The following is a 17,392-nucleotide window of genomic DNA, read 5'->3' as shown; positions in this document are numbered from 1 at the left end:
GTTTTTTTTTTGTTTGTTTGCTTCTTTCTTTTTTTTTTGTTTCTTTTTTTTTTGTTGTTGTTTTGTTTCTTTTTTTTCCTTTTTTTTTTTTTTTTTCTTTTTTACAGTGATTTCTACTATGGTATGGTTACTCTTAGTTTCACCTGGCCTGCCAAATTGGAGTGGAGTGTGCAGCCCTAGCGACAACATTCAGCTCTCTGCCAGGACAACCTCCCTGTCTCCAGGTACGGTATGAGAACAGCAATACTGAGATGCTGATTAGTTTTGGAAACTCTGAAAAGTAGATAATACAATAATATCCCCAAATGTGACACACATCCCCATTATTTCCCTCACCCCTCACCTTTTCTGCACCCTTTCCCCACCTCTTTCCTGTGGGGTCCTGGGGCTAAAGAGATGAAGAGGAAGATGAGAACGCCGGTGGGCACAGCTCTCCATGGCGGGTTTTGGCCGCCAAAGGGATAAGTCTGCTGCTGCCGCGGGGACGAAGTGAACCGTGTGTCTTCGGTCCCTCCATCCCAACGTGCCCTGCTACCGGCGCCCGAAATGCGGCGAGCTTGGCTGGCCCTAGGGAAGGCCGTCGCCCTCGCTCCCTCGGCCCTTGCGGTGCCGCTTCACTTTCATGTCCTCCTCGTCCTCCTGCATGGACTTGCTTTTCCTTTTCCCAACACGAGGCGTCCGGGGAAGATGGAGAGGGGGTGGGGGAGGGGGAGGAGGAAGAGGAGGTGGAAGAGGTGGCGTCTCTCGTGCCATGTGTATGACAGCCTCGATGGTGGCCATGATTGTGTCTTGAGTGGCTGCTTGCTCCAATATCAAAGGGTTGAGTGTTGGTCTCTGACCTCTTTTGCTGGGAAGGTCAACACATTTTTCCAGAACGGGCATTTGGTCTCTGGAGTCTTCATCGAAGGAGAGGGGTTGCTTCCGAGGACGCCCCCTTCGCTTCTTGACGAAGTTATTGCCTGTCTTTGATTGTCTCTGCAGCCGCTTGGCTTTCAGGATCTTGTTCACATGATCCAGGTTCTTCTTTGTGGACAGGATCTTGGTGTAGTTGCACATCTTGCGCACTTCGCACTGGATCGCTTCTATTTCACGGCGCTTGAACCGTTTTTTCAGTGGTGGGCTGGCTGTTGGGAGACAAGGTCAGAAACAGGGGTGGGTCAAACAACAGCAAATGGAAACTCTCCATTGTCTGATTTCAGTGCCACAAAGCCTGGATGCTTTCAAGTCCAGTAAACTGAACGTGACTACTTAAAAAGTAATGACTACGAGGAAGGATTATGCATAGGAAAACAACTAAGACAAAGTTAAAAGATTATTTATTACAGTCCTAGATTAAAACACAACTTTGACTATTAAGCAATACTCAGAGACTTCTTTATATCTCTCCCCTCTTCTAAAGTAACAGGGCTTTTCTACAGCAATGTTTTACCATGGATTTGCTTCATTTTCATTTCTAAACCTCTAGTGGGATGGAAGGAAGGGTTGCTTAGGATAGCTGTCACATTGGCCCACCTTAAACTTTCTATACTCCAAACATACTCTCCTGGTGTACTCACCACGGTGTTTAATGCTTGCCATGGCTGCCAGTATGAAAAGTGTTTGTTACTGAAAGTAGTGGGCACAAACAAGCTGAGTGGGTTGCTTCGCCTGTGGCAAATTCATTATCCCTGCCTGGGTTTCTTTACTACCATCTTCACAGACACTAGCTGAAACTACTCAGTCATATAATTAACTTTAGTGGCCCCTGAAGTGAGCTTACTCCTGGTTCAGATCACTTACTTTAGATATGAATGAAGTCCAAAGCACTTAAGACTCTTGCCAAGGTCACGTTGTGAGTCATTGTCAGAGCTGGAAAGAGTACCCAGCATTTCTTGGCTCCTGGTCCTTTGATTAAGACATGAGACCTTGCTTGTTTTTCTTAAATTGTCTCACCGTCCTTTACTGAATGTGGCATCTGTTCAGACTTTAGGATTTGAACAGAGATTATAAGTAACTACCCCTTTGTGAGAGAAACAGAACGTATTAATTCTGCTATTGCAATAACGGGTGCTCCCTTTCACTCCTAACATATCCATTCTGTGCTGCTGGAAAAGAAATGATGGAGTTCAGAATTTCTCTTCAGTAAAGAAAAAAAATATCCTACTAAATTAACCTCAGCCCACATCTACTTGCAAATTTAATTTACATCTGACTGTCAAACAGTCATTTGAGTTTGAAATCCTTGAAGTTTCCAGAGCAGCCAAGGTTTCAAGAAGGGTTCATTTTGGGGTTATCACTCCCTTCATGGCTAACAGGCTAATCTTCTAGCAGTAGTTTAAATAAAGTTGCTATTGTAGCATTTTCTGTAGATAACCAGGAGCTGTCAAGTTATAGAATATCCTCTTGCTTGCTATGGGTTATGACAGATTCAGCATACAAACCTCACTCGCTGTCCTCCCCTCATGGAGAACGTAATTTATTGGCTCTTATACCACCATGTTGCTTGGATCCAGCAAAGATCTTGCATAAACAAACCCGAGTTACAATGCAAGAAGTAGGAGTGAGTCATAAACAAAACACAGACATATGCTCTCTTATAAATAAAGACCTGGATGGCCAACTTCCCCAAATCTGGTTTTCATTAATTACAAAATAAAATACATTTTCCATATGTAATGCACTCCCCACACCAAAAAGAAAAATAAAACCCACTTGCAGTTTGTGATTCACAGAGGACAAAAGAGGAATGCAGTCATTTTGGTACGAAAGAAAAATAGGAAGGAAATGAAATATCCAAGTTGCTCGGGAAAAGCCCACTAGTTGCACAAAATTCCTCTCAAGAAGGTGACCTCTAAAGTGTAGATACAAGGGCAAGTGGCAGTGAGATATTTCTCAGTTGTCTGATCAAAAAAGGTTAGATCCCTCTCACAAAAAAAGATTACCCTAATCTGGCCACGCTGGAGTCTGAAATATATAGTCCCAATATTTCCAGCCCTAAGCTTTCGACTCCTTTTAGTACCCTCCCAGATACTGAGAGTAGTTTCAGCACAGAAGATTTGAGAAGTCAAACAGTTTGCACACTCTTTATATTCACCGTCAATTTTTTTGCATTTTCTTTTTTTTTTTTTTTTTAATTCCTATACTCATTGCATTTTTTTTAGAAAATAAATTTTTAGAAAATAAAGCTCAAATTTTTCAGTTGATGATGGAAATCTTGAAGATGGGAATTTCAGCAAAAATATAGGAAAAAATGCAAGGTTTGTGGTGAAATCAGGAGATTTGGCATTACTCTCAGCTTCATTGGAAAGAAAGCCAAAGGACAGGAAATTAATTCCAAATTAAGCATTAACCATGTATCTGCAGATATTTCATGTCTTTACTGAGAATTATCAGCAGTCAGTTGTTTCTGCAGTTCAGTATTACCACCCAACCACAGCCAATGGAGATCTCATCTGTGGAGTAGTAATCTCTGTTTCTGAAGTGGGAATTCAATGTGATTTAAGATGACCATGGACATCCTTCTGACACTCTGATACTGGATAAGGAAGGTGCAAGTGTCCTGTGCATCCTGCCAAATCCAACAGGTGTCATGGGCACGCCAGGTCCAGGACATCCAGACTTAGAAACCTGAGTGGAGTTTGATGGTGACTAGGCAGTGCCCAAGTGGAGCAACTGTATACATCAACTTTCTGCCAAACTGCCTAGTTCCCCAAAATTAACTAGTATGCAGGCAGTTGTGGGTAGGTATCTATACTTGTAACTATGAGCTGAATGCCACTTCGCATTGTCTTCCTTCACATTGTTTAAATATGTTTTTGCCATCCTAAAACATAGCAAGCTGTCAGTCTGTTTGCTTTTGGATTGAAACTAATTTTCTCATTTAGGAAAAAAAAAAGGACTGCTATGCAGTTCTGTGCTGGCTAACTGCTTTTTTTTTTTTTTTTTTTTTCTTTTATAAATGCTTTAGAGTGTTTATAACTTTCTCTGGAAACTTGCTAGAAGCTACTAAGAATGCTTTTGCTTCTCTCCCTAGCAAACCTCTGAACCTGCAAACTTTAGAAAGTATTTGAGTTGTGTTACATAGTCTGCCAATATTCAGAATGCATGTACTGAATAAGTAATATACCTTCAAGTCATGTTTTTAAAGGAAATATTACAAAACCAAATAGAATTTTGACTATTAAGAGTCAGGGACATCTGATTCTACATTTGGTGTAGGGAGACTGCGGAAAAGAGCCTGATGGGTCTGCAGGGGGAAGATTTGATGAGGTGTGCATATGACAAAATATCAAGGAGATCTGCCAAAATAAACCACTATTGAAGTGAGAGCCATTAGGTGTTATCAACTCATCTGGAAGCTCTTCGTGAGCAATCTTTGATATAAAATACTTTGCTATATTGCCATGTGATATACTGCACGGCTGAAAACCAAAGCTAAGTACTAATCTTTTCCATTTTATCCAGACAGATACTGCTCAACTCTGGACTCAGGTTGGTCTGCATTGTTTTTAGGCTTTGTTGTTCTCTTCCTACACATACTTTCTTGTTTGCATGTGGAAGTCTTGCTTTGGGAGGAAGACTTTCATCTTGCTCTAGTTGGTGGAATTAATCTAAAAGTAGCTGAAGAGGAGGTGGGGATTAGTAACACCATATCTGCAAGCAGGCATACAAAAAAAGGAATATGCTCCCACAGAGATGACCCAACACAATGGCAACCTCCATCTGCTGGGGGTGCAAGGGGACACACAGTTATCTCCCCACACCTTCCTAGGCTGTGTGGCCACGTGCTGCCTTGTGAAGAGCTGAATATATTCACCACAATCTAGCCCAAAGTGAAGAGAAACTAGAAACACTTGGTGCAGCGCAGGCTTTTTTACTTTTCCTCCGTCCTTTGCCCACTTTCCAAACAACCTCATCTAGCAGCCCCAAACAAGCAAGAACCAGCGTTAGTCTTAAAATCCAGTGTTCTACATTTAAAATATGGCACATGGAAGCCCAATGTTTCTCCCCTCCCTGGGGTACGCAGATGCAGTGAGCCTCTGTCTCACAGACAGAGACAAATTGAAACAGCCACAGGCCATGCCAGGAAGTCATGAAGGATTGATATGGTGCTGGAAATAGCTTCTGAGGCAAAGAGAGAAATCCCTAACAAAAATATACATTTCCAAGGACCAGCACAGCCGTGTTAAATGAGGAGGAGAGCCCAGACAGGTCAGACCCCTTGGAAGTTCCCCACCGCTCCCCTGACTTTATTCTGCATGGCTTTGTTATGTCTGTAGCACTAAGGATCCTTCTTACTGCCTGTCATTCTCCATCCCTTTGGAGTTGCCTGAGGCCACTTGCAAGAACTCGACATAGAGAAGACTGTTTGCTCAACAGCTGGGCTCGGTTTGTCGACTGGGCTTGAATGAGAAATTTTCAAAGAGCTCCCTATTAATTACAGAAAACCCATAGCACTGTCCTATTTTCCCATTAACACAGTTTCTTTCAGTTTTCACTAAATTATTTCAACATCTGGGCTACAGATAAACCAACAATTTAATTAGACTTCTGAAAATGGAAAGAATGAACTATGCAGTCAAGCATACACTTTCATCTTGAAACTGATCATAAAATATTTGTGTGCTTTAATTCTCTGCTGCATTAAAAATCTGTCCTTAATTTATATATATAGGAAAGTATTAAAGACTAAACAGAGAATTCTGATTTTTTTTTAATATAAAAAAATAGCTTTATAGAGTCTACTTTACAGCACGGATTTCTTTCTTTCACTATTTATGCAGGAAATGAGAGGAAAATCAAAAGGAGTACAGTGAAATAGCACTTTCAAACGCATAATTAGATATATAATCATTCCATATATCTGCAATACAAATACAGTTTTTGTGAATGTGGAATCAATGGTTTGATGAGACTATGAAAGTCCTAATGGTTGCATGTAGAGTAATGTACTGTGTGTTCCCTGTTCACTGGAAATTAAGACACAACGAAAGATTGACTTCTCTATCCATGCCCAAGAAAAGGCATGATGATGCCTGAATGACTTGGCTCAATTTCTGACTGTATAAAGCTATCACTTTCTGATCTGATTCAAAAGAGAAGCACAAAACCTAAGTTGATTGAAAAACATGCTGTTCTGACTTATTTATTCTGATATATTTTAAATCACTGTTCATTGCCCCAGACGATTTCACATTTGCAAGACAGAATATTATGCTAAAATCATTGAAGTATGCAGAAAGAAATCTTAGCTGCTCCTTAGCTATTCACTGTGTATTCAGCATGTTCATGTTACAGGGATGGGAACGTTCAAATAAATGAACAACGGGGCTGAGAAAGGAACCCGAGAGTCCCCTGCTAGACCATGCAGGCTGGTGCTACTTGCGTCCTCATTATTGCGCAAGTGGTGGTATTCGAATAAAGTAGATTTGATATGCCAAGATATGATCATGATAAGAAAGTGTTAGAAAAATTACAGCCTGATTATCACATTAGATATGCACATTTGCAGCCACTTCTCCAATCGGGAAGAGCAGTATGTGCACACGTTGTTCAGTGCAATGTCAGAAGGAAGAAGACGGGGAGGAAATAAAAGGGATGGAGGGAAACAATATAACCTGCTTCAGATGTTGCTGATGAAGGTAGGAGAGATAATACTGGAGTCGGCATTACAACACTGTCAACAGCTGCTGGTTTCCTTCTGGTCATCATGTTACAGGCAGAACTTTCCATTTTACTATGAAGTGAAGCCTGGTCTGCTTTTAAGTGAGGACCTGCAATTCCTGTAGAAGGAAAGAAAATTTGGATGAATATTGATAAAGCAACTTGTCTGGGGAATATCTGGAAAGGAGTAGTAGGTTACTGTCCTTGCTACTGTGATATATTTCCATACTTTCTTGTGTGTATGCCTGTAATATGGTCTTGATACTAGCAAGGATCATGACTTTTTTTTTTTTTTTTTAATAATTTTGCTTCAGGATGTGCCACCATTGATCTCTACAGACAATCGTAAACCAACATAATAATTTGACATTACTACTTTTTATTTTTCAAGGAAAAGCACACTCTGATACATGTATAAAGACAGACATGCTTCATTACGGTGTTTAGTGAGACTGTCTATTCATCATTCTCTGTATAGTGTATTCTCCACACTCACACACTTCTCCTCTATAATGACTTGACTTAGTGCATGCTTTGTCTGAGAAAGGAGCAGGCATTGGGAACAGCATCAGTCTGTAATTCCCTGTCTAGTAGACATTTATACTTATTTTTTAGGAATACCCTTCCTAATGAAAATTGAATTCGCAACTCATTAAAGAGGTGGAATTTCAGAAAAAGAGCAAATTGTCTTATATTTTTCTACCTGGGGATTACGATGTAGAAGAAATGAGCGGAAGAAATATACCAAAGAGGTCAAATATTCCAGAAAATTAAAACTCATGAACGCTGGGTTGGTAGGTACCTCCCTTAACAATGTTTCTCAAACTCCCTTATGAGTTGAACCCATCTTTTTCTTTTTCCTAGTAAATGTGTCAAATTTCAACTGCTGAGATTGAAATTTTTCATATTACATATCTGCCTAATACATCTGCATGTCTATCCACCCATTTATATGTAATATTTCTGTGAGTTCACCTGTGTCCATACATGTTACATCTGTATGAATTTACCAAGTTGAAAGGAAGATAGAATGCATCAGACACTTTTTACAATCAGACTGGGAGGGGTTTTATCCATTTTAGAAAGCTCCTAGCAGCTGATGCTTTGTAAAAGTTCAGTAGACCCACTCTTTTGAGAAGAGAATAAAAGTCTCCTAGGGTGAGGACTTTGTATTGTGTCTGTGCCAACTTATGAAAACCTCTCACAATTTCTGTGATGATGGACTTTAACATATCCAGGAGAGTCATTCAGTTTTTGAGGGTAATAGCTCATAAATTCCTTCTCTTTTCCAATATCAACCTGCACATTGGCCTTAAATTATATGAAGATTCAATAATCACAAAGCAGCTGAGACTGGACGTCTCCTCTTGAGATCACTTAGTCCACCCCACCCTGCTCGAGCAGACTCAGCTAGAGTAGTTTGCTCTGGACTATGTCAGGTCAAGTTCTGAAAATCTCCAAGGAGGGAGACTTCATAACCTCTCTGTGTGACTTCTTCAAGTGCTCAGTCCTCACAGTAAAAACGTGGTTTGTGAAGTTCAGACGTGATCTTCTGTGTTTCATTTGGTGCCCACTGCCTCTTGTCTTGTCACTGGGCACACCTGAGAACAGTCTAGCTCCATTTTCTCGACTCTTTCCCATTAGATAGATAAGATCCCCCTAAGCTTTCTCTTCTCCAGGCTGAACAGTCTCAGCTGTCTTAGTCCTTCTTCACAGGAGAGATGCTCCAGACCCTCAGTCATTTTTGCAGTCTTTTGTTGGACTCTCTCGTGTATGCCCATATGTCTGTCGCCCTGAGGAGTCCAGAAATGAACACACTGCTCCAGGTATGGCCTCACCAGTGCTGCAAAATGGGAAAGATATCTTCCCTTGATATGCTGGCGATGCTTGTCCTAATGTAGCACAGGAAGCTCTTGGCCTTCCTTGCAGCAAGGGCACATTGCAGGATCATGGTCAACTTTTTTGTCCACTAGGGCCCCCCAGGGCCTTTTCTGCCAAGCTGCTTTCCAGCTGGTCAGTCCACAACATTTAATGGTACATGGAGTTACTCCTCCCCGGGTGCAGGACTTTGTACTTGTCTTTGTTGAAATTCATGAAGTTCTTGTGACCCCATTTCTCCAGCCTGTCAAGGTCCCTCTGGATGACAGTATGACCCTATGGCATATCAACCACTCCCCCCAGTTTTGTATCTTCTCCAAATTTGCTGAAGGTGAACTCTACCCTATCACCTATGTCATTAATTAAAATGTTAAATAATTTTGTCTCCAGTATCAACACCTTGGGTGCACCACTTGGTGCACGCCACTGATCACAACCCTCTGAACCTGTCAGTTCAGCCAGTTTTCAGTCCACCTCATTGTACATTTATCTAGTCTGTATTTCTTCAGTTTGTCTGTGAGGAGGTTATAGGAAACAGTGTTTAAAAGACTTGCTGAAGTTTAGATAAGCAACATCAGGTTGATAAGCCATGATTTTCCCTTCATAAATCTGTACTGACTACTCCTGTTCACCTTCTTATCCTTCACATGCCTGGAAATACTTTCCAGGCTTCATCGTCTTCTGAGGGATTAAGATGAGTCTGGCCAGTTTATTTCTCCCTGGGTCTTTCTTCTTGCCCTCACTGGGCTGATATGTGCTCTCTTCTAGTCCTCAGGATCCACTCTTGATCACCACGACCTTTCAAAAATAGTCAAGAGTGGCCTCAAAATGACTTTAGCCAGCTCTCTTGGCACTTTCGGATGCATCCTTTCAAGTAACATAGACTTATTTATGTCCGGTTTGTTCAGATGTTCCCTAACCAGATCCTCCTTCACCAAGAGTAGCTTTCTTTCCTCACCAGTCTCAGGGGCCTGGGATTCCTGAAGGCCAGTCTTACCACCCACAATCAAGGCAAATAAGAGAAGGAGTCCCTATTCCATTCAGCAGTGGTCCCACATTTTCTCTAGGCTGCTTTTTTCTCCTTATGTACTTGCAGAGACGTTTCTTGCTACCCTTCTGCCCTTGCTAAATTGAACTCCATATAGGCTTTGGCTTCCAAAACCCATCCCTAGACTCTTGGACATTGCCTTCTTAGTTCTTCAGGTCACCTGTTCCTGCTTTCACTTATTTTTTTTTCTTCCTTTTTGTATGGCATAAGTCAGGAGCTCCTTGGTCATTCATATAAGTCTCCTGACACCTTTGCTTAATTCAATTTGCCACTCAGATTCGATGTGGTATATCTCCACAATTTCCCTGATCCAAGCCTCATGCTGACTAGACCTGATCACCTGTTTATACCTTAAGTTCGGCACGATAGCACTCAGGATGATCTGTTCCATAATCTTCCCTGTCACCAAGGTCAGACTGATAAGTCTGTAGTTCTCTGGATCCTTTTTCTGTCCCTTCTTGTAGATAGACTTCACATTTGGTAACTACCAGTCAACTGAAACCTCTCTGGTTAGCCAGGACTACTGATAAATGATGGAAAGGGGCTTATTGAGCACCTCTGCCAGGTGCTTCAGAACCCTTGTGTGGATTCCTATCCATCCCCTTGGATTACAGGGGCTTCTTTCTCCTTCCTGTCCCTGTCTTCAAGATCCGAGGAATGGGTACCCCAAGAACAACTGGCCTTACTATTAAAGACTGAGGCAAAGAAGGCATGAAATACCTCAGCCTCTTCCTCATATTTTTCCAGAAGATCAGGAAGTTCTCAAAGCAGGGCCTGAAACTGCTGCACAAACTTCTCTGTCTGTTAGTTGCAGTCAGCCTCTCCAGATACCAATCAATATTTCCTTGTTTTTGCAGCTTGGAGCTGCTATGAGCAGACCCTATTTTTGTCCCTCATACACAAAATAAGAAATATCAGGAGACCTATGGGTTATGTCAGAAACTGTGGAAGAGATCTCGACCAGACTCAGCCAGAGAAGACCTGCACTGGTGAGAGGAGTTTGAAGGGCAGAGTTACAGAGTAGCCTAGTCTGGGGTATGAATCCTGATAAACCTGTGACCTGATATCAACCTGTGCATTTAAGGGAAAAGAATGGGTCTGAGCATAGAAACAGTCAGGAGCAAGACAGAATTACAGGTCATGGCTTGGCGGAGATATGCAGAGTAGTCTTCTATTAGACCACATATCCTTCTAGAGTCTCAAATCAAGTATTAAGGATCTCAAATTGTATCTATTCAATTTCATTCTCTCTCTGCTCAGCTTCCCTATTGCAAATGAGAACAATAATATACCCCTCAGCTCAAGAGCAGCGCTGAGAAAATAAAATTATCAACATTCATGAAACATTCATCTATTCACGCCAAGGCTTAGAAATGGGGAATAAATGAGACATGATGTCACATGCTGAATAGCAAGAGGAAAATCCAGCTACCAAATAGCTGCTCATTAGATGAGAGCTATACATTGAATAAAGCAGTGTCCCATAGAATAACTGGGATATTCAACTAGGTAATTACGCCTATGGGATCACAGAACTAAGGAACTGTGCATATGCAAAACTGAGGTTTCATGACTCCACAGTGCTTGAGTTTGAGCATTAAACATTGCTTATTCATGAATGTAGTTTGTATGCAATAAACATGCATGTATGAGTGTATGTATCAATACATATACACATATATGCATGTGCATATGGTACGTAATAATGCTAACAACCTCATAAATTTAACATCTGGTTCTAATTAAACTGAAGGGTCTATATAAAGAGTCATATGAAAACATGCAGCTGTAACCTGTTGACCTCTATTGATTAAAAAAAAAAAAAGTCTCTGTGAAGCTGTGCTTCAACATATCAAGGGACAGTCATTCATTTTTTCAAAGGTAATCCCTCACAAACCACTTATCCTCTCAAATCTCTACCTGCACACAGTGTTTGCATTAGGGACCTTGATTTATGGATTCCCACTCCTTGGATGGAGAGGTTGACTTCCTGTTGCCGTGGTTACTTGGATCTTGGTTCAAGGTTAAACTACTCCCAAATCAAAATCAGTGGCAGGCACAGCATCTAACAGCCAGGTTATTGAATACCCTAGGATGCTTAAAGGTCAAAGACCAAAGTGCTGCTTACTGCCTTTGGGGTGAGTCAATATTTTCAATATTTTTATTCTGTTTCTTCTGAAGAAGTAGTTGCTGCTCAATTACCACCTATCTGGGTTTAGCAAGGTCATACAAATCATTGAGGAAAATCATCCCCCTACAGAAGAGACACAAATGTAACGAATAACTTCAAAGTCTACATGGCTCAATTGCAGCTCATCGCTGGTGAATCATGGGTTCAGCCATCTGTCTTTCGTTTTAGGCACTAGGTTTCTCCAGCCTATATCACTTGCCTCGTTGAAATTCTCATCTAAATTGAGGTACAGGAGTAATTTATGGATCTGGAGCAGCCAATAAAGAAGAACCACTAGGCTTCTTCCACAGATACCAAAATGCAGAGACTTGGGGCCACTGCTGGAAATGCACAGAGGTGCAGTGATTTGCTCACAAGACTGTAATTCATGCTGCAGTAGTAGGGGTGCTGTCCTTTGAGTGGATGGACCTGCTGGCATCATATCATCACCTTTTATTGGACTTTTTCTTCTAATTTGGGTTGCTTTGTTTAGAAGGTCTTACATAAGAGAACCTCCCAGTTCAACCCATCTTTGAATCAGGTGCAAATAAATCATCTGCAACAGGGGGTTCAGAAAATTCACACACACACATCCATGATTCTGGTTCATTTTATCCTTTGTTGCTGCTGCAGAGAGAGAACAAGATGATGTATACAGGTGGCCTGATTCAGACCTCATTTAATGTCCTTCTATCGATATTTGTGCATTTCCTCCAAATTAGAACTCACGTCATACCATGAAAGACTCATAACTGAAATTTCCTGAGCCTTGCTGATATTGTGGACAATACTGCATGCACATGCAAGTGAGCAATGCTTGGCAAAGCAGGGAGGAAATTGATCATTATTTGTTAAATGAGAAAGGCCAAAGGAAAAAGACAGCTTCAAAAGTGAGGAGAGAAATGGAGAACAAATCCCAAACAATGAAGATGTGATTATAAATAAGAAATCATGATGATCATAAGTAAAAGAGTGAATCAGGAGAAGCACTGCTCTAGTTCAAAGTAGACAGGTGGAAAGGCTGTGTATGAGGAAACACAATATTGATGTGAAACTGGCCTTTTTCTTAAAGATTTATGGGTCCCCTGATACTTCGGATAAAAAAAAAAAAAAAAAACTGGAATTCTTCATCCACTGGCTAAGTAACTTCTGAGCTCTGACTGACAATTAATATATTAATTTCAGAAGCCCAGTCATTTATTGTTGTCGTTAGTAAGTACTTCCATTGCAAGTAATGTGGTCTAGCTCCATTGTGCCAGGCTCTGTACAAACCGATTAATCAGCTATTTACTGTTAAATCATTCTCACTTGGCTTATTGCATTCATCTGTTTTCCCTCATATTGTACTTACATGGAAAGGTTCTCAGATAAAATTCACCTTTTCTTCTTTAATTTGTGTACAGAATCTAGCACAATGCACACCCAGGCTGGAGATAATAAATACTAACTTTCCATTAGAAAACAGAGAAAATCAGCTCCTATAAATTGATCTCAGTGAAGCTTTTACTAAGGAAAAGTTTTCTTTGGAGAGTTAATTGCATCAGATTTCATATTTCCTGCAGATTTCTAGAAATGCATGGCTGTACTGAAATTGTTATTCATCTGACCATTGTTATCATAAAACTCTTACAGACAATTTTTTTCCTGGTGTCTTTGCACAATGGAGCTGTGCAATGCAGCTGTGCAGGAATGCACACCTAAACACGGAGTTAGTCAGAGTATTTGCATTTTGACAACTTCTCCATTTTAAAGAGCCAGAAGAAACGTTGTATCTGGGTGAATCTATTCTTACGGCTGATTTTAAATAAATCAGTCAAAAGTTTGGCTTGCATCGTATTCCAGAATGGAGAACTGAATTACTATGTGATAAATGTAGTTAAGAAAAGTAATTATTCTTCTTAAAGTAATATTATTACCTTCCTAACTTATGGAATTCATTTCCCTCGCTTCTATTTGACATGTATTATCATTTAAAAATAACTGTACTTTCAATGTACAGAGCTGCTTTATGACTTTAGGTTCTTTCATCTTCCTCTCTTTTCCATCACCACAGTAGAAACTTCGAATTCCACCCCTTCTATCAAGGATTTTCTATTCTGCAGGGTATGTCTCCTTGAATGAAAACAAGTTCTATAGAATAATAATGATAAAAATTGCTCTTGTTGCCAACAGGCAAAAATTTAAGACACAGAGACTGCTTTATTTAATTCCAGCTATTTTTCATTATACCTATTTTCCTACTTTTTTTTTTTTTTTTTTTTTTTTTCCAAATCAGGATAGCTTTAGAGAAAGAAAGAGGGAGACCAAAAAAGCTGTCATTAGATAGATCTTCTGATCTTTATCTGTAGTAGCACAGTCAGAAGAGCTAATGCTATGATGATAGCTTTGAAATCTCTTAGGAATTGGATAAAGAGAAGCGATAGTGATGAACTCCCAGCTAATAAACACGGAGTGCTTATTTCTGCAGAATGATCAATTTCCAGATGTCCTGAGGCTTGTCTGATACAGTTGATTTACCCATTCTCCCTCACTTCACTAATAAAGCTCAAGTCCAACATCAGATTAGAGAAGAGCCAGATTTCTTAAAGGGGCAGGAGTAGGGCTGGCATCATGGCACACAAATGCTGGGAGGCATACTAATCTCTTCTGCCTTCTCCTATAAGCACCAAGCTGTCTTAAACAGCTGCCTTCCTTAGCTGAAATCATACTCTTTATCCGCTTTGGGTTAGTACAGTAATACAGACAATTAATTTGTTATCTTGTTAGTGGAAATTTAATGCAATGATCTAAAAGAACTCTTACATATTGTGATAAACTTTAGTGCCTCCGGGGCACTTCTCTTCCATAGGACTCATTTCACATCCCATCCATTATGTAAATGAGATGTGGAAATAGTTTAGTTCCCCTAATGTATCTGTACACTGATGGATTGCACAAAGTCAGCCCTGCTGAAACTAATGAGGTTAAATGCATCTTGCCATTCCTTTCTACTTGGGTGAATCTCTGTGCCTGAGTTCAAGAAGTGTGGTGCAAGTCTCCGTGAAGATAATTGTGTTTCCTGACAGGGAGCATAGTGGCAACTGCTGCATACCTGAAGCCTCACAAGGCTTCACTTAAGCAAGCAGAGCAGCTGCTGTTGCTATATACAGCTGTGGGGTTGTCTATTGAGGCTTCAGATCACCTTCCACTTTTGGGAGGTCAGTCCCAGGACTGTGTGGAGCTGCAGGCTGAGGAAATGTCAGTCTACAATGACATGCAATGTCTGAAAACAATGTAGCTCTTAGCCTTATCCACACAAGAAATAAACTCAGGGAAGAAAGGGTAAGGATGAATTATTTTGCTCATCGTAAGTCTCAGATACCCATTGTCCCTCTAGCTAAGAGGACAATCATCTGTAATTTGATTCAAAAGGCCGATCTCCTGCCTGTTTCAAGCCTAAATTTGGAGTGGATTAGACTTCCTAGGAGACAGAGTCTTGAGCTTGCCTTTTGGTTTTTCTTTGGGATTGGTTTTCCCTGTACTGTTACAGGAAGAATCCTGAGTCTTCCATCTAATTCTCTTCCCTTCTCCTCTGCATATTGCCAGCTTGAAAACAGAGGGGGTCTGAGTCAGGAGACTGGTGGAAGCGGCTAATATTCCAGAACAGTACAAGACAATAACCAAAGGAGGCTGTGTGTTCGTATCCAGTCTCCTCTAAACCCTTGCACTGGGACACTTCCCAGGTCCCATAGCCCTTCAGAGTCAGATTGGGATTTGAAAATGTCATAGAATCACAGAATGGTTTGAGTTGGAGGGGCCTTCAAAGCTCATCCAGCACCACCCCCGCCATAAGCAGGGACATCTTCACCAGCTCAGGTTGCTCAGAGCCCCGTCCAGCCTGGCCTGGGGTGTCTCCAGGGATGGTTCATCCACCACCTCTCTGGCCAACCTAGGACAGGCTCTCACCACCCTCAGGGCCAACAATTTCTTCCTCATGTCCAGCCTGAATTTCCCCTCCTCTAGTTTAAAACCATCAGCCCTTGTCCTGTCACAACAGGCCCTGCTGGAAGATTTGTCCCCATCATGCAAGATGTAACCAAATTCTGTCATGTCAGGAAGTGACAAGCATATGAAATGAGGATTTCCCGTAGAACTTGGATTAAAGTTGAGGAATACGTTAGTTCTATGCAGATGACAGAAATCAATAGATTTAACAATAGAAGAACTCAAGATTTAAAAAGGCTAATTGAGGGTCAAAGTCCGAGGCCTTGTGAGCAGGGATTTAAGCTAAAGGGGTTTGCTAATGGGTTCAGAGGCAAAAGCTTTTCCTGCCCGGAGCTTGAAACTTTTAGTTGAGCAGAAAGTTACAGTCTGCAGTTGTTGGAGACTGACAGAGTCAAGAGAGACAGACAGAGAACGATGGTGTTGGAGAAATGAAATCGACCATGAAATATCTCAGAGAATGAATCATTTAATACATGGTGATGAAGAACTAAATTCTGTTGCAGAGGGGGAAGGAGAAAAATTAAAATCTTTGAAAGAAATGAAATGAAAAAGAACTGTTTGAGGGCCAGGTCAAAAACCAAGTAAAGGGCTCTTTTTAAAGGCATAAAAAGCCATTAGGCATACTGAGGGGTAGAAATAAAAAGATGTGTAGCTAGGAGCAAGGAACTACCTAGAGACGAGTAGTCACACAGAGATGAGCTGTCATAGTGGATGAGGATGTGCTTGCTGGGAAGGAAGGAAACAGAAGACAGGATTTCTTTCTCAAGAACACAGCTGAGGAAAGACAGATGGGGAAATTTCATTCTGTAAATAATGAGAAAAGTCAAGGGTGGTGTTTTGAGTTGTTGTTTTTCTTAACAACAGGGATGATCATTTTTAAATGTGGCAGATAGAGCTGATATCCCCTAGGCAAATGGTGTTGGGAGCAGTTCGTATTTATCACAGATGAAACGGGACACTGACAGCTTTGGTAGGAGAGTGCTGGCACAAAGCATGGGCAGAAAAGGCAAGTTGCTAGTGAGGGAAGGATGAATGAGGCACAAGGCCTAGGCTGGTGTAATGATTGACCCATTTTTCAGGCACATCCAGTGTACAAAACGTGATGAAATATGAGTGAAGCTAGCAAAATAATTAGCAAAAGTCTTGCTGACCAATTTCAATTGAAAGTCTTCTACTGAAAAAAAAAACAAAACAGGACAATTTTCCCATAGATATGGTAAGGCTTCATTCTCCTTGTGTATGAATTTAGCAACAGACAACGTCTGTATGATGCACAAATTCAGCCGATATTTTTTCTTTCTAAATGAAAAGCAATATTTGCATTACACCACTTTAAGTAGTCCTGTGGTGATGTCTGTGTTTGAAAAGAATGCCAGGGATGCTGCTTGAACTCAGCTGCCCATACTGTTACACAAAAGGAAAACAAAAGATCCAGGTGGGTACCTCCATCATCTCACTTAATCCTGTAATATTTGAACTACTCCCTAGAGGGGTCCACACCTTTCTTCTCACTGCAGCTGCAAGCAAAGGCAGCTATGCCATGGTGGTAAGCACTTGGGGACGGTTGGGATAAGGATGGGCTGAAAGTCATGGAGCTGATAAGAACACACAAGAGTGCAGACTTTCAACTTGGCATTCTCCCTCCTGGGCAGCCTAGTAATTTCATTTTT

The 17,392-nt window shown here is 41.0% G+C and overlaps 1 protein-coding gene across 1 annotated transcript in view; it reads right to left on the bottom strand.

Annotated features, from left to right (window-relative positions):
- Window positions 1-567: 567 nt before the first annotated feature.
- The window catches only part of SETBP1 (SET binding protein 1), a gene marked incomplete at both ends in the record, with an annotated part of 244,339 nt that continues 227,514 nt past the window's right edge, over window positions 568-17,392 (bottom strand). Inside the window, 2 exons of the mRNA XM_080362046.1 lie at window positions 568-1,124; window positions 6,597-6,761. Coding sequence (XP_080218172.1) covers window positions 568-1,124; window positions 6,597-6,761 — 722 coding nt within the window. The remainder of the gene's footprint in view (window positions 1,125-6,596; window positions 6,762-17,392) is intronic.

This window comes from Nesoenas mayeri, assembly GCF_963082525.1.
Source record: "Nesoenas mayeri genome assembly, chromosome: Z".
Lineage (NCBI taxonomy): Eukaryota > Metazoa > Chordata > Aves > Columbiformes > Columbidae > Nesoenas > Nesoenas mayeri.
Note: the sequence above shows the minus strand (reverse complement) of the source record. Positions and strands in the feature narration are given on the sequence as shown.